This window comes from Giardia intestinalis, chromosome 4 (assembly GCF_000002435.2).
Source record: "Giardia intestinalis strain WB C6 chromosome 4, whole genome shotgun sequence".
NCBI classification, from domain to species: Eukaryota; Fornicata; order Diplomonadida; family Hexamitidae; genus Giardia; species Giardia duodenalis.
In genome coordinates this window covers 1453554-1471738 of record NC_051859.1, presented here as the reverse complement: position 1 = coordinate 1471738, position 18185 = coordinate 1453554, and the positions used below count along the sequence as shown (strand labels likewise).

The window sequence follows — 18185 nt, the reverse complement described above, 5'->3', positions numbered from 1 at the left end:
AAAGTGAATAACTATTGCTGATCTACCACTTCCTTCTCCGCGAGATTGGTAAAAAACACGCGGCATTTCCTTTCCTCCAGACTCTATGGAGTCTCCTCCTGTGACACTACAGCTTCTTAGAACGGTAGGAAGGAAACTGAAAAGCTCTCTTGCATCCCCTAAAGCAGCATCACCAAGCGCGCCTCCAATACAATCCGAGATATCCCAGATGTCCGCAGACCTTTCGACAGACATCCTTCGTTTGCTAAACCCGCAAGAACCGCCAGCAGAGTGGAAGAAGAGTGTAGCTATGCTGCGACAGAAAGGCCCCTGCAAGCCCTTTATTGAAAATAAGGCTCCGACCAAAGGCTTAGAAAACGCTATTAGACAGCGAAGAGTATCTGACACCACACAATTCACCATTGAGCAGTCGGCCTCGGCAGATACTTCTCTTTCTGTTCCTGCTCTAAAGCCGTCGCTTTTAATAAGATTAAAGGGCAGCTTAGCGCCCAGCGATTATCTCACTGCTGAAAAGAAGTCCCTAGCAGCTGCTGCAGCCGCAATAAACGATTCTATTGATAAAGAGGTAAAAAAGACCCTAGAAGTACTTGACGAGACTGGCTTCGACTCTCCAAATGGGCCTAAAACTCGAAAAGCACCATTTTCACGACTTCTGACCAAGTTACGTGAAAGTCCTTCTTCACAAAATGACTCGTGCACATCGCCTGATGCATATTTTCCTAGCAAAATGACTCAGGAATCCACGAAGAGGCTATTACCTTTTAGTAAGTATGTTGCCCATGGATCTGCAAGGCCAATAATTAGGTCACTCAAGTCAGTGGTTACCGCTGAACACAAGTTCAACAACGCACCCACCACGACGTGCACTCCTTTGACCAATTTGGCCGGGCTAGATTTAGAAGAGTATCCAAATAGCAAGAGTCTTTACACTGGATTATCCTTTGTGCGTCAACCTGCAAGCACGCTTATTGATCATGAGTTTGCAGTTAATAGTGCAATACCGCGGAAAAAGGATTCATATGGAGAGACACACCAAATAGTGGGCTCAGTAGATAAAATACAGGTATATGATGAGCTTGCTATGGGTGAGGTAATTACAAAGAGGGACATAGCGCCCCTGGAAAAGAATTGTGACATTCAAAAGAATGTTACTGGCCTTGACTCTTTTGTCTCATGGAGGCGAAGAAACAAGGAGCATGACGGAGCAAGCATCGTGACAGAAGCATTAAAAGTTGATAATACATCGATTAAATTTTTCCCTACAATGCTGTCAGAATTAACGGCCAATTACAGCAAAGATTTAGTTGACAATATCAATAAAGCCTACTAAAGCATTGATTGTAGACCAAGCTTTCAAATCTGGGCTTTTCTATAATGTTTAATCAGGTTCCACATTTCATCACTTTGGGCATACGACAGCGCAGTCTTGCCGTTTGGCTGCTTCATATCCGCTTCTTTCGGCAGCAAGAGCTTCGCGCACTCTATGTTTCCGTAATGACTCGCTGCCATTAGGGCACAGAACCCGGCGCCGTGCTCATGAATGCGTTTTGTTAGCATCCTTGCCTCTTTATCAATGAGTAGAGAAACAATTTGTGGCCTATTATACTGTGCCGCGAACATTAGCGCAGTAGTTCCGTGAATATTATACATCCCCCACTCTCTGTCCTTTAGCATTCTAACCAGTTCCGTATACCCGTTAATCGCAGCAAACATCAGTGCAGTCTCTCCTTGTTTTGACTGTGCTCTTGCCTCCTTATCACAAAGTAACCGTGCAGCTCCTACGCTTCCCTTTTTTGCAGCATGCATAAGGGCCGTACATCCATCTTGATCATGCAGACCTCCCTGAATAGGGAGATAACACCACGTTGCGACGAGATTATTATCTGCCGCCGCCTTCATGAGCTCAGTTATTGTTCCTCCTGTTCGACTGATGTGACTTGTGTTTAAACCTTCTGTTTCCGTGAGGAGCTTAGCGGCTGCGAGGTTACCCTTAGCCAGAGCGATTGCAAGTGCAGTTTCCCCTGCTTCCCGAGTCATCCGTGCTTCTATCCGAGACAATAGCTTAATGGCCTGTACGTTATTATACTCAACTGCTAACATTAGTGCAGTCGTTCCGTTAGTTGTATGGTATCCGGCATAAGCCAGATTAGACGTCACTTCATCGGGATTGCCCGTTGTTATCGCGTGCATCAGCGGGGTGAATCCAATCTTAGCACGGCGCGTAGTGTCAGTCGCTTCTGTCCCCGCCGTGCCTCCTTCACTTCTGAAGTGCTCCTCCTTGCTATTGAGCGTAGAATTCAGAAGCTTTTGAAGGCGCGCCTGGGGTGAGCTATCGCTGTTGTCAGTAGCGTTGACTAACCTCGCCATTAAATCACACTTATCGCTTTCCAGAGCAGCTACTTTCCTGTCACATTTATCCAACCTTTGAGTTAATGTTGTATTCTGAATCTTCAAGTCCTCTATTTCCTTCTGCTTTTCATGCAACAGCTTCTTGAGAGCTATTTCTGCTGCCTTTGCCTGTGAAAGCTTGGTGTTCACAGATGTCAGCTCCTGCTTTAGAGAAAAAATAGACTTCTCTGCTGCTATTAGCTGGTGCTTTAATGAATTAATTGTTGCATCCTTTTTACCGTGTTGTGTTAGAGATAGATTAGCAGTTGAACTTGAGGATACAGGCCGCTGCTTCAGGGTCTGGGACAATTGAGTGTTTTGGAGCGGGCGTTTGGAGCTTTGGGGGCGAGAACGTATTTTTGGTTTATTGATCTGCACGTCGGATGGCTCTATGGTATTGGGTGTTTCTTGAGATGCCTTTTCCTCTAATATTGCGGCAATCTTCATATCACGCTCAACTAACATCTGTATCAGCTGTTCACGAGAGACAAAGTCACTGTTCCAAGAATCATCGTTAGACTCCCCAGGCAGGGCACCGTTTTGTGTGCTTCTATCCATTCTGGTAAGCTCCATTTGAACCCTCTGAATATCAAGCTTCAAGTCTTCGATTTGTGAGGTCAACCTGTATGAAGAGTCGAGTCTTGACTCGGACGTCTGCGGCCCACCAAGGTGTCTCTGCTGTTCCAAATCTATTCTTAAAGCAGCAATATTCTCGGCAAGTCGTTCGTTGATATCTCTTACCCGCTGAATTTGACTGTCTCTATCTAATAGCAAAAGCTTCAGACGTTGCACTTCACGAGTCTGCTCACAAAGGTCTGTTCGTTGGTCAGCTATCTCAGCTGTCTGCTTCTCAATGAGCAGTTCACGCTCCTCACTTTCGTGAAGCTTCGTTAATAATTTATCTTCATTTAATCTGTGTTTAGCCAATTCGTCCTCCTTTTCACTGGATAGTAACTCGGCTGCAACCAATTTAGCAGATAAGTCCGCTGCCTTCTCTTGCTCCATCTCCAACATTGTATTTGCTTTCTTCAAATCCGCTGTTTGCGTTGCCAAGAGCTGCTTCATCGTTTCTAGTTGTACTAGTAGTCCACTGTCAGGATTGGGTGTCTTGTTAGTCTCTTTGCTCGTAAATTCAGCCAATGCTGCTTGAAGGTAATGTATTCGTGCATTTTTCTGTTCAATTTCTCTCTTATAATTGTCAATGGAGGAAGATATAAGATCAGATGTGGCTGTGTCAACAAATCGAGAATCGCTCTCTAGTTTAAGCTCTGCCTGATGGGCCCGTTCGTTTGCAGAGTCAACCTTTCCTTGGAGTAGAGCAATTTGTTCTTTCAAATCGCTAAGCTGCTTCTGATGTGTTTGCCAGTCCACAGTGGGGTTTGTAGAGATTGGTGTATCGGCATCGACAAAGTCTCCGTCAGGGTCTGTACCTTTGTCACAGCGGATAGGAATGTGCCATTCGTGCATCTTCCCAACTCTGGAGTTAAGGGCTGCATATCCTACTTCATCAATGGTATGCTCATTTGCTGGACCCAGCGCGGCCCTGAAGTTTGTTGGAATAGAAGCCACTGGAGATTCAACTTCAGTCCAGCACACAAAATTGTCAAGAGGCTGCTTTTCAGTGGCTTTATCTAGCCCACCATCTATAGGAAGAGCATACTGAGGGTTATCAGACGCCTCTATTAGACTCAGATAGTGGTTAACCAGTGAAAATAGAGAGCCCTTATCCGTTATACCCTGAGAATTCATCAGCTTTTCCATCATAGATAGCTTGGCCGTCACATCAAACCGTAGTTTCACTAGTGTAGAACTGGTAGAGGCCGTGTCTGTGGCAAGAGTAAATTCATTGATTAAGTCATCAGTGCTTTTGTTGGGTTCTAGCGAAATGGGCTCCCCAAAGCGCTCAACACTGAGACTCCGTGTTAGCCCATCAGCAGAGGCTGTTAGTTGCTGCGTTAGTCGACTAATATCTCTGTCCTTTTGTTCAAGCTTTTGTATCATTAATTGGATAACCTCGTTACGTGATAGAAGCTCCTTCTTCAATAGAATAACCTCGTCTAGCTCTTCGCTAACTGTCTCAGGCTTAGCGGCGCATGTGTAAGGCACGGCAACCTCTAGGTTTTGTTGAGAAACCTTAGAGATAGTTGAGATCATTTCGGACGCCATTGTAGGCCTCTTTCCAAGTGACTGCATGCACTCCTCATCTATCTCAGAGGCACTGCTGCTTTGCGTAGAGCGTTGGTCAGGTATATCGGAAGTAAGGGCCTTAAAAATAGACAGGAGCATGGCTGATGCAGAATCAATAGATTGCTGCAGAGGATCTTTAGAGTAAGATTGGTCTACAATAGAAGCTTCGGATAGCCGGGCCTGCACAGCATTATCTGAGAAAAGTGCATCTCGAATACAGAGTATCAAGTCCAGAATGACATCCATGTCTTTGAGGTAGCCAGAATACTGTTCAGATTCAGTCAGTGAACCCTCAGCAGCTTTTTCTACCCAGTTATCCTCAGTAGGCGTCTTGCAATTTTCTCTGTCACTTGCCGCTGTCTGTTCTAGTGGTGGTGTTGGTAACGGCATCTCAGAAGGCTGCTTTAACTGTGCGGCCTGGAGCAGTGCAGACGCAGATGCGTGGGCAGCCTCGAGCTCTTCTTCCTTTGTGGCCAACTCCTTTTGTTTATCCTCAATGGCCTTCCTAGCATTCTGCGCTTCTACTAGTGCCATAATTGCCATCTTTTTAAGGTGCTTGGCCTCGTCCATCTCCCTTTCTACATCAGCATTCGTTGGAATAGGCGAGGATGCATTTGAGACGTTCGTGAACACCCGAAGATGTTGCGTCAGGGCTCTGGACGCGCTAATATACTGCTCAAATCCATGCGCTATTTCTTCCATAGTTACGCCTTGTGGCTTCTGCGAAACAGTGTCGAGCAAAAGGGCGATTAGACCCATCATGGAATTGGTGCCTTCACATGACAGATTCAAACTATGGAGCAATGCCTCAACGCTTGACTTAAGAGGGTCAGCTACTGTGTCTGCAAATTGCTGCGGAATGGAATCCATCCACCCAATGATATCAGATTGCACAAAAGCCAGTTGTTCAAGGGCGCTCAGCAACACCGCTGAGCTCTGCTCGTCTGCTAGTAAACCCGGCGGAGAGATATAGTTAACAGAAGTAATAGAAGGATCCTCCTTCACTGCACTTGGAGCACAACCGTTTGAGCTAATAGCCTGGCTACTTAACTCGCTAAGTCTCAACTTCAAGGCACTTATCTCATTATCCTTCTCTTCCATCACCTGCTTAAAGGCAACTATAAGTGCTAATTCTTCAGTATGTCGCGAATTGAATGGTGCCTCAAGCTGCCGTTTAAGCGCCTCGTTTTCCTCCTGCAGAGCTCTGAGTTCCGAATAAGAGCCAGAGCTTCTATCTTCTGCGAGAATGTGCATAGTATATGCATCTAGTAGTAAGGGTAGCTCTGGTATAGAATATTCATGAGATACTTGCTGCAGTTTTTCGAGAATCGAGGTCATGGGCGCGTCCAGATATGTGTTTGTTACCGAGTGGGTTGCGCAGCTTCCAGAGATATCGAGCGCAGCTGCACTATATGGGCACAAGGATGTCAATAAACTCTCTGGCTGCTGGCGGCTGGGACTGACTTCATATCCCTCTGTGCTAAAGCGCGACTCTTGTAAAGTCTCTTCGTCGCGATACGAAACATATTCGGTAGTGCTATCGTCACCCTCCATAGAGACCTCATCACAACTGTCTATGTTTGGCTCTGTGTAGTTTGATGACTGCATGCGAATTGTTGTATTTTTGAATTTTCTCTCGGGAAGCAAAGGGTAGGAAGGGTGGCTGCCGCATCGTTGATGGACGAGAGGATCAGAAAAGCACCCTGAGTAGTCAGACCCCTCAGCACATAGTCCTAGCTACCGTCCATGCGAACTTCTTCCTTCACTACCTAGGACAGTTTACATGAATGTGAAAATGCAAGTGATGTCGCTAATTTACGGTGGAATCAGTATTCTCGCTCAGGAGACTCACTAAGGAACTGTGTAGCTCAGCGTCTGTCCTGTCATACTGAGCCAACTTCGTGGCGTAGTGTAAAGCAGTATTACCATTATTGTCACGCAAATTACGCTCATGCGGAAGAAGCCTTTCGACACAGCCGATGTGCCCGCGCTGAGCAGCTAACATCAGTGCAGTGATGCCCTCTGGTGTCTGCATTCCGCACTCATAGTCAATAAGCAAATCTATTACCCTCTCTTCTCCGACACTGGCTGCATGCATGAGAGCTGTCTGACCATACTCATCGTGCAGACGAGCGAATAGGCTTCGATAGCAATAGACTGCTATAATGTCCCCTTGCTCTGCAGCAAGCGTCAGTGGATTCTTCTGGTTATCAGTCGCTATTACATTGTTTTGCGAAATGTCTATGCCTTCCAAAGGCAGAAGTATTTTGATTGCTTCATAGAAGTCATTCTGAATAGCTAACGCCAGAGCAGTCTTTTTATCTGCACGCACCATGCCTGCTTCTAAGGAAGCTAACGCTGTCACAGCGCCTATGTTGCCACACTGCACGGCAAGCATGAGTGCAGTGGTTCCGTCGCTAGTGACCTTTCCTGCAAACTCTTGCATTTTTATCGGGTCGAGATCTTTACCAGAAATAACTGCTCGCATGAGAGGTGTAAGCCCGGAGGCTCTAAGACAAGTTCCATCGATACCAAGCAGGGAGCTACCGTGTCTGGAACCAGGACTACACTGCAACATATCGATGGCCTCTAAGGCTTCTGCTGTGTGCTGGTTGAGCTCGTGCATATCTTTATCAAGCTCCTGATTGGATTCTTCCTTCATATGACCCGGAAGCTTAGTTGATACGTACTTCAAGGCCAATGAGTCAGCTGACACTGCAAGACTATTAATGTGCTGCTTCAGTTCCGATAAAAGTTCTTGTTCAGTTGACAATGGAAGCGTTCCTTCAGCAGACTCCTGAAAAAGTCTCTGGTCAAAGTGCGACAAAAACTCTGAAAGGTCAGCGGACCCCGTTTTGGTCGCAAGTTGATTAAGCTGCTCTCGTAGAGACTCTACCTCCATACCCTGTCGTGCTAGTGCCAGGTCCTTTTTTTCGAGCTCCATATGCAGTGAATTTAGCTCCTTTAAGAGCTCCCCCGCTGTTATGACTGTCCCATTATCAGTGGTAAGCACAGCTGCGCCAGTGAGTGCATCCAGAAACTGTGGAGCAGTGTTGAGAGAGGCCCACGCATCCACGGGTGCACCACCAGTCGAGAGAAGAAGAGTGGATAGTAGAGAGCTTTCTGAGACAGAGTTCGGCTCGGCAAGTCTGGAAATGCTGACGTTCATGTGATTCAACTGGTCTCTCATATCATTAATTACACTGGGTTGACTTGCATCATATACCCCGTTGATAACGGTCCCAAATGGCATTGAGACATTGCTAGATGACAAGCAAACACTGGGGCCGATAGACGAGGCTGTACTTGATTGTACAAATCCTTCTAAGTAGTGTGTAATTTCAATGTATGCCGCTGTACGTGCAAGATTAAGTGCTCTGTGTAGAGCATCACCTGCTGGGGGAAACCGCTTGCAGATAAGCTTAACCATCTCCAGAGAGCCGGATGATACTGCGTGGTTCACGGCAAACAAACCATTGTCATCTGCTACGTTGGCGAAATGCGGCAGAATGGCCTGAGCAGTGTTCATGGATGAATTGGCTGCAGCAACCATTAACGCATTCATCCCATCCGGTGTTGTCTGGTCAGGTATTACTTTCGCTAAAAGAATCGCTATGCGGGCGCGGTCCAGCTGCGCAGCCAAAAGTAAAGCGCCAAAGCCGTTCTTATCGACCATCTCACCCTCCTTTGCTAACAATAGTTTCACAAGCGTCTCATTTCCTGCCCGGACAGCCCGCAGAAGTGCAGTGTCTCCATTAGCGTCACGGCTACAAGCGTACTTACCAAACATGACATTGATCTTGAAGATATCTGCATTGGTAACTGCATCGAACCAGTCATCGAGAGTAAGGTTGCCCATTGGAAAGTACAAGTACCGATCAAAGCTAAACTTTTTGAATTCTTCAAACCAGAAACTCAGCAGAAGTTCACTCAGAGGGCGTCTGCGACGCTTTAAACAACACAATAGTTATGTGACAGGAATGCAATCGCTTCCTAATAATTTCCTCAATTGTCTTCCAGTCGCCACCCGCGAGCCCTGCCCCTAACTGTGGTAGACCGATGGACTTTCCGGCAAAATCTTGATTGATGCGCGCCATTACCTTATCAATTGCATCATAGTCGCATGGAATGGGCGTTTCTCTGGTTGGCCTGTACATGTATTGCGTATAAGCATTCACGACGGTAAGAGCCATTCGATTTGTCTTTGTTGTGGAGCCTATAGCAACGGTGGCCGAAGTATATGATCCCAGCTTGCTCCTATCCCCCTCAGCAGTCTCACTGTCGGCCTTCAGTGCAGCCGGAAAGCGGGAACTAATAGAGGCTGCGATTCCACCGCCCATTGTACAGAAGCAATTGCACCCGTGAACAATCACATCAAAACATCCCTTGGCAGCATAGTCCAGTAAGTCTCCGTAGCAAGTATCAAAGGTGCCCATCAAAAAATGAACCCAGACTCCCCGATAGCTGTGCCCTCTAGTACTCCCTTAGATAACCCTCAGCTCAATATAGTAGCATCAGAACCAGAGCAAGTAGATAGGTTGCCAAGCCCCAAGCTAAAAAAGATTGCAGCCGACCTCATTTTTAATAACCTAGTTGAACTGGACAAATCTGTTCTTAGTGGATCTCAGCATCTTCATGATACGGATATGAAGCTCCCCATGCGTTCCTTAACTAGTGACACCATGTACGAGATATCATTTAGAAAATGGTTTAAACATCTGATGAGGACAGTTGTTGGCGGAGAAAAGCCAGAGTTTTCACCGATAAATGCGCATTTCGATGATGGCATGATGCTCCAAACTAATGAATTGGGGACCCCCTCTGGTGAGCTTTCTGACTGGGGCACCTTCTACTATTCAGAAAAGCTACTCCTCACCTACTATAAGAGGCTCCCAAAGTCTCACAAAGATTTCTTATACAGTGTGCGATCAGATGATGTCTTAAGTGTGCTTTACGAGGAAGATCTCCACATCAATCTGAAAGGAGTTAAGTCTCTCCGTGATATGGGCCACATGCTTCCCCTTTATCAGGAAATTTATGAGGTTTATATCATTGAAAAAGCACTGGAAGAACTACCTGTGTCCAAAAGGCCAAAAGAGAAGAGCTTTGTGATGGATTTGTTTTCACGTATCAACTCGGGCAGAAATCTACTTGATAACCTAACCGAAAAGCTATTACCATTTATCCAGAAAAGCATTCTACGCTCTAATTCTCATACAGAGCTCAACAGACTCTTTCTGTCAGCGGAGATGGCCGTTCTCGATGCTCAACCTGTGTGCTCCATTGGAGATGAATTTATTCTATCGCTAGCATATTTGGACTGGCTCTTTAGTCTACCCCCCACCTTACCACTCAGTTCGCTTCAGACTGGCCAGCTTTCAACAATCCGTGCCTCGAATGTCGACGCCCTCTTCTCTAAGCTAATTATGTACATGATACAGAATATCACATTTTCTGTGCCACCCATCGATGAGCTACACACGTCTATACATCCCCTCTTTATCTGGTTTCTTAGTTCGGGCATTTTCAATGAGTATTCCTCCATTGCTGACTGGTCATCTCCTACGTTGGCGACACTATCACCGCTTACGCTTGAGGACTACGCAGCTCTGTGTCTTACCAACTGCGTGACTACTGATCTGGGAACTGAAGTAAGACTGAGGGCAGAAACAGAGGTTGAGGAAGCGGCAGAAGCAGAAGCAGAAGCAGAGAGGGATACTAACATTGTTATGATTTCCGGTTACTATTGGCGCGGAGCAGCTGCCGACGCTGTCATGACCCACGAGCTGTTAGAATTCCTAGAGAAGAATCCATTCATCAATCAAAGCCCGTACAAAGATGTCATTGAGGCCTTTCCGCCTGTTAAGAACATAATAGGACGCGACCTACAGACACAGCTAACTGTTGTGCAACGCTCCATCCTCCCTCTCTCGTCGGAAGTCATCTTCATTCGAGTGCTCCTTGAAAGCATCTATTTAGTGGGCCCACAACCTTCTTCTACTGCAACGAAGAGGAGAACATGCGCATATTCATATGTTCCTTATGAGATGTTAACGTTTTTAAGTCCATCCTCGGCTCCAGGCCTCCACTGGGACCAGTCGATATACATCCTCATAAGGCATGTACTGGATTATATAATAGTTCGAGACGTTAACAAGGGGCTGGTCTATTCTGCAATCTATAATAGATTCATGCAATTCTATGAGCAGTGTCTGAAAGAGGTCAGCAACTGCCAGAACAAGAGTCCCGAGCAGCTAGATGATATCTTCGAAGCTCAACTAAATGACATCTTCAATCTAGAGATCTTTAAAGAAAAGATTTATTTTAAGCAATCTCCCCAATCTCAGCCTCTAGCTATTCCAGCAAATGCCAGCAGGTATTTTTCAACGTTGATTGTTCGCGGCGTGCTTTCTCGCCTACCAGCACACTCCAAAGTACTGGTTAAGTTGCTCTTGCACATAGCTATATCTTTCATGGTGTATTTACGGGTTATCGCTGACTATCAACTGTACGTTAATACCCCAGAACCACTGATGTCAGACCCGTCGACAACATTCTCGAGAATGACGGCACGCTTGTCTCACACCCCGTCATGGCGTATGTTCCTTCTTGTAGTTGACAGTTTTGCTAGGTTTTTAGCATCGGGTCAACTAAAGGTAGATGTCTTGGATATGTTCTTTATCACGCATATGAATTACAAAGATTGTGTGGACACTTTTGAATTAGATTCCGTCTTCGAGGAAGATGCAGTAATTTCACCGGAGGCTGCAAAAAATGCTCAAGACCTTACTAAGCTCATCCTTACACGCACACTCCAGATTTTCTACACCCAATTTATGCGCGAAGAGGCACAGTGGGCCATTCAAAGAGGAGTCCCGACACGCAAGCTTGATCAGCTCGTGCATATCTTACACAGCTCTCACCCTGTCATATTCTACTTTTATAATCTAACAGTTCTTTTACGTGCATATGAACAAGACTCTACAAAGCCAATTATTTCAAAGAGTATCCCTTCTTCAGACCTCCCTTATGTTGTGAAATATTTGCAGAGCTTGCTACCTGACGTTAAGTTCTATAAACAGACAGCAGGACCACATGATGTGGAATCCTGTATTTATGCAGTAAGTGCTGCCAAGACCTTGATCGTTCCTCTACCCCTCCCCCTTGATGGTTCCAATAAAGCCTCTGCTCGCTTTGCTTATCGCATATCACAGGCACAATCAGCCCCAGCAAATAAAGACAGTGTACCCCTTGAAGACATTTCTTCAAGGTGGTCAGTTCTCAAGGAAGTACAGCAGTCATGGACATGCATCTATCTGCGACACAAAAGCATTTATACTCTAGATCCCATCCGCGAAGAAAATCTCGCCATCTATCTTCTTTATCGTGTAGTGTACAACATGGTTATATGTCGTGCTCACGGGAACATATCAGTAATAGAGAAAATACTCACCTCAAAAGTCCTCCCAGACAAGTATCTTCATAACAATCAGCTTTTTAACTCAATTGACTTTGCATACATACGCAAGTACATTGCTGAATCCAATCGGCTGGCAGACGAGCTAGAGCTTCGTGTCCAGCGCACATACAAGTCGTGCTCACTTGGCATACTAGACCTCTTTTCACAGAGCTTGCTTCCAGTTGCTGTTGACTTTACATTCAAGGACTGTGTAAGAAGCGCAGTTCTGCGCGCCCTTATGCTACGATTGATAACTCTTTTTGATGCAGACCTTTCAACCTTGGATTTCTCTCCCCTTTGGGCTAAATCTCCCTCCAAGAAAGATGCGTCTGTGTTGCCTAGAGATATCCAAGAAGAACCTTATGTCTTTGGTGGAGACCTAATCATGCAGCATTCCTCAGATAATACTGCGGAGGAGGTAGACTCTAAAATAGAGAGCCGCCGAGACGATGTAGGCAGCACCACTTTAGAGGAGAACAGTGTTACACCAAGCTCTTTCCCAAGTAACGAGGACCATCCTGTTGCAAGCGACGATATCCTGAGTCTTGCCGTAGTCTTGGACTCCCTCCAGTCATTACATAAGGCTGATCTTCCCTCGTTTGTTTTCAAACACTTTGCCCAGTGTTCACAACCCTATCCTGCGCCACAGTGGAACCTCAATTTCGTTGACCCTACCCTGCTTGCGTTTCACCAGCAGCAAAGCCTGTCATTGAAGTGTCTACTCTTTCCTGGCTTTTACCTTCCACATGAGCTGTCTCTTCTGTTGACTGCTATTTCTGAATTAGGTCAGGCCCGCTACGTCGTAGGTTTGGAGGACGCTGACTATACACCTGTCGCAATCTCATTTGCGCTGCTAGTACAGTGCTTTTTATCACATCTTCCGGCTGGTGATTTATTGCTTCTGTTGATAGCGTGCACAGGGGCATCAATCTGCCACACCTTTTCGAACAAGCTGTACCTGGAGATGTGTCTTCAATACCCCATTTTTCATCAGCTTCTATCCACACGTATTTTGGAAGATATCTTAGCCTACTTGCCAGAGAACCTCTTTGAGCTATTAGGTTTAAGTTTAGAATACGTTGACCCTGTGGCATATTTACGTAGTAATGATGCCAATACAGCTACAGATTTAACAGCTGATCAGCAGGAGCTTCTTGAACTCATGGTTCGGGCCATAGGTCTTCATCCATCCTGCGTCACTCTACTCAGGTTACTTCCGGGCGGAGTTTGCTCCTTCTTCGACAGCCTGAAAGCCACGTGTGGTTCGTTCCCGAAGATAGCAGTCATCGTAGCTAAGCAAGGCATTCCGGACTCATCAACGGTCTCAGTTCCTAATTCTCAACACGGCGAAGTGATCTCTTTAAAGGACGTGCCTTTTCGTGACCTCATCGATAGAATTAACGGATTGTTGGCGTCTGGGCTTTCTGGCCGGCATGTCGCAGCTTGTCTCGGCCTTAAGAATTTGGAAGCCGACTTGTCTAGAAATGCATGCCTGCAGAACCTAGCCTTCGTATATAGTGCACTCCAAATACTAGTAGTGTGTAGCATGTACCGGTGAGCATTTACTAGTGATGCTTGCACTGTAAACGCACTCCCGTCATACCAGTGCCTCCACTTTCCCTACTATCTCTGCCACCACATTGCCGAGAGCATCGTGCTTACCAATGCTGGCCACTATGGTAGGGACAGATACATTGCAGGCACGTCCAAGCGCGTTCTTTGACCCGATAAAAACATATGGTACCCCCTTATCTTCACATGCAAGTGGTAAGTGCAAAACTATTTCAATGGGATCTGCATCGGCAGCGATGATTACAAGCTCTGCCTTTCCTCTATTCACCTGTTTTAACGCCTCATTGGCCCCACGCTTTATTGCCTGTAAGCTAGCCCCGTGCTTTACTAAATTCAAAAGCTCTAGCGACAGCTCTTCATTGGCAAACGGAATGGCTCTGGGGTCAATTTGCATTTCTTTTTAAAAAGCTTTTGATGAGCAGCAAAGATGCTCCTCTCTCGTTCGAAGACCTAAAGCCCGATCACCACAAAAGGCCTCTTTCGGTCTTTCCTTATTCAACGAATGCTTTAAGTGCCGATCATGTTGTACTCTTGGAGACGTTTTCCCCGATGTATGATGAGGCTTACAACTTCCTTGTTAGCCTTGCAGAAGCCGAAACACGGCCGACCTATGTACACGAGTATCGAATCACAGAAGAGTCACTCCACATAGGTCTCTCTCTGGGATACACGGCAACGGAGATAGAGATCCGGCTCGGCTACTACTCTAAGTATCGCCGCCTTCCCCCCACGCTTCTCTCTGCGCTGCGACGCTTAGCTAACAATCAAGGCACCATTAGCTTTTCCATTTATGACAGCAACCGATTCCTTTTACGTGTTCCCCAGACCCTAGACCTGACCCCTGATATCAAGGACCTTCTGGAGGATGCCTCTGACAATGTGGCTGACACGCTTTTCGAAGAGCTCCTGCGCAAAAAGCGGAACGATACTGCAGAGGAGCTGCAGAAACGCGAGCTTAAGACTCACGAGCAAGGTGTGCAATCTGACCAATCGTTGTGGTACACACAGTCGTTTAAGATCGCAAGCATTCCTAAATTGAAGCGATACTTTTTTCCACTCGAAGCACTCACTAGTATTCGAAAGAAGCTAAAAGAAATGCGGGACCCACTGAGCGGTACGCGCTCTTTAATTACCATAGAGGAATATCTTCTTCTTGACGAGGGCATCGATGCCGTTCGCAATGAGCAAGTTCAGCGGTTACAGTCTCTTATGGCCGCGGAGATCAATACAGAGGCAGAAATGTGCGAACTTAAGAAGATCAAAGAGGAGTTTGCAAAGGCATACCAAGTAAAAGCACCTCAAATCAATGCACAGCTAAAACCCACTACCGACCTACGGGATTACCAAGACCATGCTTCAAAGAAAGTCATATCTGAGGTGCAGCTAGACACGTCGCAGATCGTTAAGCGCTGTAATTCTGGGTTAGTCGTTCTGCCATGTGGCGCAGGAAAGTCTCTCTTGGGTGTTGCTTGTGCGTGTCGTCTTGGGCACTCCTGCATAGTAGTCACTAACGGAAATCTGTCGTCTAAACAGTGGAAGAGTCAGTTTCTGCAATTCTCCACAGTCGAGAGCGATCGTGTCTATATTTTTTCGGCAAACAAAGACGAGGAGACTGAGTTTATCCCAGGGTACCATATCGTATTCATAAGCACCTACCAGATGCTCACTAATGCAAAGAGCGCTAAGAGTAAAGAAACGCTCAACAAGGTGCATTCACTTATGTGGGGGATTGTTTTGTTTGATGAGGCGCATCAGGTGATGGCAGAGACCTACAGGACCTTGTTTGTTACAGACAATGTTAACACCAAGGCAAATCTTTTCCTGCGGTCATACTGCAAAATAGGGCTCACTGCGACGCCTCTTCGAGAAGATGACGAGATGACAAATCTGTATCTCCTCGGGAATAAGCTCTACGAATCCAACTGGTCTGATCTTGCAAAGCGCGGCTTTATCGCAAAATTGCAGTGCGCTGAAATACGTTGTCCAATGCACCATATCTTTTACGATGACTGGCTAGACCAAAACACAGCTCAGGCGACCAATCAAGACAGAACTACTGTGTGCGTCAACGACGTGATGATCACACGCAAGACGTACATGAAGTACTTGACGATCCTCAATCCGTACAAGGTCCAAACTGCGTGGTACCTGAAGGAGTACCACACCCGGCGGGGAGATCAAGTGCTTCTCTTCTGCGATACTATTATGGCGGCAAAGATGTACGCACGTATGTTCGATGTCCCGTTTATCATGGGCGCTTGCAGTGACGATGAGAGGGAGTGCCTTGTAAATGCGTTTGCCACCAGAACGATCAGCTGTCTCATGCTATCATCCGTTGGAGATACATCCCTCGACTTACCTGACGCCAATGTAATTATCGAGTTGGATTGGCAGGAAAGAAGCAGACGTCAAGAAGCCCAGCGAATGGGAAGGATATCACGGCCGAAATCAGGTGACCAGAACGCGTACTTTTACATTTTGGTTTCTGAGGACACAAATGAGCAACACACCGCGGCTGAGCGTCGCACATACCTTAGCTACAACCAGGGCTATCCCTATAGTATCATGAACTGCAAGGAAATATGGGAAACGTGCAATCTATCAGAGCTATTCAACGACTGTGAGTTCACCCGCTTTGACACATGGAAGAAAGTAAGAATATTTTATGATGACGTGCGGCAGGCTGCGATAGAGCAGAAGTTATCTGAATAATAACGTGAGTAAGTGAGGCACGCTAACTAGCATCATCCCAAGAATTGTCTACATTGGTGGCTTCTTGATGAAACGCGCTCTGTTGCCAATTTCTAGACAAACATCCAAAAGGACTACTTCGATGCACGCTTTCTAGCTGATCTTCATTACACCCACCTGTAAGGCTGTTGAGCATGTTGAGTAGCACTGGGTCTTCTTGGTCCTGTTCGCGACATACCGGCGGGTGGGATCTCTTTGATGACACTACGCATGAACTGTCGTCCGAACACTCTAGTGGAAGGGGCAACCTGGAGAGCACACCGTTCTCCTGCTTGTTAGACTCGTGCCGACCACAGTGGGGCGTGTTAGAGTTTTCACCAAGCATAGAGGCACCAAGCAAAAAGGAATACGAAAGGTCTCGCTGACCGTCAATACTATGAAACTGCACCTGTGCGTCAAAGTCGAGGACATGGTCTTGAACTATGCTGTGCGTATTGAGTCGTGGTATAGCGACTTGCTTGTGTTTCTGATCTGGCCGTGTGGTTAGGTGGTTGTTGCGAGGAAACTCTGATAATCTGTGCTTCACAACAGAAGGGCTACTGTGAATAATTTGGCTATCAACTTTATTTGTACAATCTACTTTGGAACTGGAGTAAATATTAGCGAACATGTGGTGACTAAGACACTGATCTGAGGTGTACCTTATATAGGGCGACCAATTCAGCATGTGAAGAATGAGGTCTATTTCCTCTTCAGACCCGCCATGTTTGTGCAGTATATCTCTAAGTAGTCTGGAAGGATTGCTCGGCGCATGGTTGCTTTCCTTGTTATGTTTCTCGTCCGGGAATATCACACGATAAATGTCATTTTGTGAAAGACCTTGTCGCTCCTCCAAAGATGGATAGCCAAGGGCTTCCTTTAGAGTAGTGAGCATTGTTGTGTCGCGTACGTCCCCGTGAGACTTCGGTATTTCTTCCCTAAAATCTTTGGCGTTGATTGCCTTATGGCGCTGGCAGCCGCTGCCGCCAGGTTCATGCGTCATCATGCTCAACTCGTAAGAGACCATATCATAGAACGTGTAGTTTGATCCATCGCACCCAAAAATGATTTCACAGAAGCAGATGCCCATGCTCCACACATCGGATGCAGGTGTGGATTGCTGCCCCTTCAAAATTAGCTCGGGTGCTCTATATGTCTGTGTTCCTACATTGCCAGTGTCAAAGCCATTATATTTGTAATACCTGCTCAGACCAAAGTCAGTCAGCTTTATTGTTCCGTCGTGTGCAATCAAGATGTTCGACAGTTTTATGTCACGGTGCAAAATCCACTTACTGTGGAGGTAATGCAACCCCCGTAGAGCCATAAAGAAAATGGACTGGCGGAACTCCTTTGGAATGGTATATCCATCGTTCAGTACAGCGCCGATGTCCCTTTCACAGAGCTCTAACACAAGGATGATGTTTTTCCGCCAGTAATAGGTCTCGATAATTCTGATGATGTTTTCGTGTCTGCACGAAGATAATATGCAGCTCTCCCGAAGACCTGATATTGCTAGTCCCTCGTCGGCACTGCTTAACTTTATTTCCTTAAGAATAACGCGCTCCCCAGTGGCTATGTTCCGTGCCATATATATTCCCCCAGTACCTCCCTCCCCTACACGCCTAGCACTTTCCTTCCTGTACTTGGACGTTGTGTGCGGCTTGTGCATTTACCTGGAAATTTTACTGAAGTCAAGATTCCCGGTGTTGAGCTCAAAGATTTACTAAAACCTAGTTGTCGCTGAAAGGATAGTTGTCTATGCCGCCCATAGCCACTAAGGGGACTTTTTAGAGCAGAGGAAAGCCGTCTTCCTCAGCTTTCCGCAACAACTGAGACAGTTCCGCAAATA

The 18185-nt window shown here is 46.3% G+C and overlaps 8 protein-coding genes across 8 annotated transcripts; 3 read left to right on the top strand and 5 right to left on the bottom strand.

The window, feature by feature from the left end:
* Positions 1–85: 85 nt before the first annotated feature.
* GL50803_003307 (uncharacterized protein) lies at positions 86–1330 on the top strand (the record flags this gene model as incomplete). The annotated part of the gene is made up of 1 exon (XM_038046063.1): positions 86–1330. One exon carries the CDS (start codon positions 86–88, stop codon positions 1328–1330), a length of 1245 nt encoding a protein of 414 aa, XP_037902001.1.
* Positions 1331–1353: 23 nt separating this feature from the next.
* On the bottom strand, positions 1354–6183 carry GL50803_0040014 (Ankyrin repeat protein 1; the record flags this gene model as incomplete). Its single annotated transcript, XM_001706059.2, has 1 exon — positions 1354–6183. The coding sequence occupies one exon, from the start codon at positions 6181–6183 to the stop codon at positions 1354–1356; it is 4830 nt and encodes a 1609-aa protein (XP_001706111.2).
* A 202-nt stretch (positions 6184–6385) lies between these two features.
* On the bottom strand, positions 6386–8434 carry GL50803_0040016 (Ankyrin repeat protein 1; the record flags this gene model as incomplete). The annotated part of the gene is made up of 1 exon (XM_001706058.2): positions 6386–8434. One exon carries the CDS (start codon positions 8432–8434, stop codon positions 6386–6388), a length of 2049 nt encoding a protein of 682 aa, XP_001706110.2.
* A 67-nt stretch (positions 8435–8501) lies between these two features.
* Positions 8502–9011, bottom strand: GL50803_0015386 (Phosphatase similar to the C-terminal domain of histone macroH2A1; the record flags this gene model as incomplete). Its single annotated transcript, XM_001706057.1, has 1 exon — positions 8502–9011. One exon carries the CDS (start codon positions 9009–9011, stop codon positions 8502–8504), a length of 510 nt encoding a protein of 169 aa, XP_001706109.1.
* A 6-nt stretch (positions 9012–9017) lies between these two features.
* On the top strand, positions 9018–13592 carry GL50803_00100987 (uncharacterized protein; the record flags this gene model as incomplete). The annotated part of the gene is made up of 1 exon (XM_001706056.1): positions 9018–13592. The coding sequence occupies one exon, from the start codon at positions 9018–9020 to the stop codon at positions 13590–13592; it is 4575 nt and encodes a 1524-aa protein (XP_001706108.1).
* Positions 13593–13631: 39 nt separating this feature from the next.
* On the bottom strand, positions 13632–14000 carry GL50803_0011287 (Ribosomal protein L7Ae; the record flags this gene model as incomplete). The annotated part of the gene is made up of 1 exon (XM_001706055.1): positions 13632–14000. The coding sequence occupies one exon, from the start codon at positions 13998–14000 to the stop codon at positions 13632–13634; it is 369 nt and encodes a 122-aa protein (XP_001706107.1).
* Positions 14001–14020: 20 nt separating this feature from the next.
* GL50803_0016512 (DNA repair helicase TFIIH P90) lies at positions 14021–16318 on the top strand (the record flags this gene model as incomplete). Its single annotated transcript, XM_001706053.1, has 1 exon — positions 14021–16318. One exon carries the CDS (start codon positions 14021–14023, stop codon positions 16316–16318), a length of 2298 nt encoding a protein of 765 aa, XP_001706105.1.
* A 22-nt stretch (positions 16319–16340) lies between these two features.
* Positions 16341–18005, bottom strand: GL50803_0011290 (Kinase, CMGC CDK; the record flags this gene model as incomplete). The annotated part of the gene is made up of 1 exon (XM_001706051.1): positions 16341–18005. The coding sequence occupies one exon, from the start codon at positions 18003–18005 to the stop codon at positions 16341–16343; it is 1665 nt and encodes a 554-aa protein (XP_001706103.1).
* Between the last annotated feature and the right edge of the window lie 180 nt (positions 18006–18185).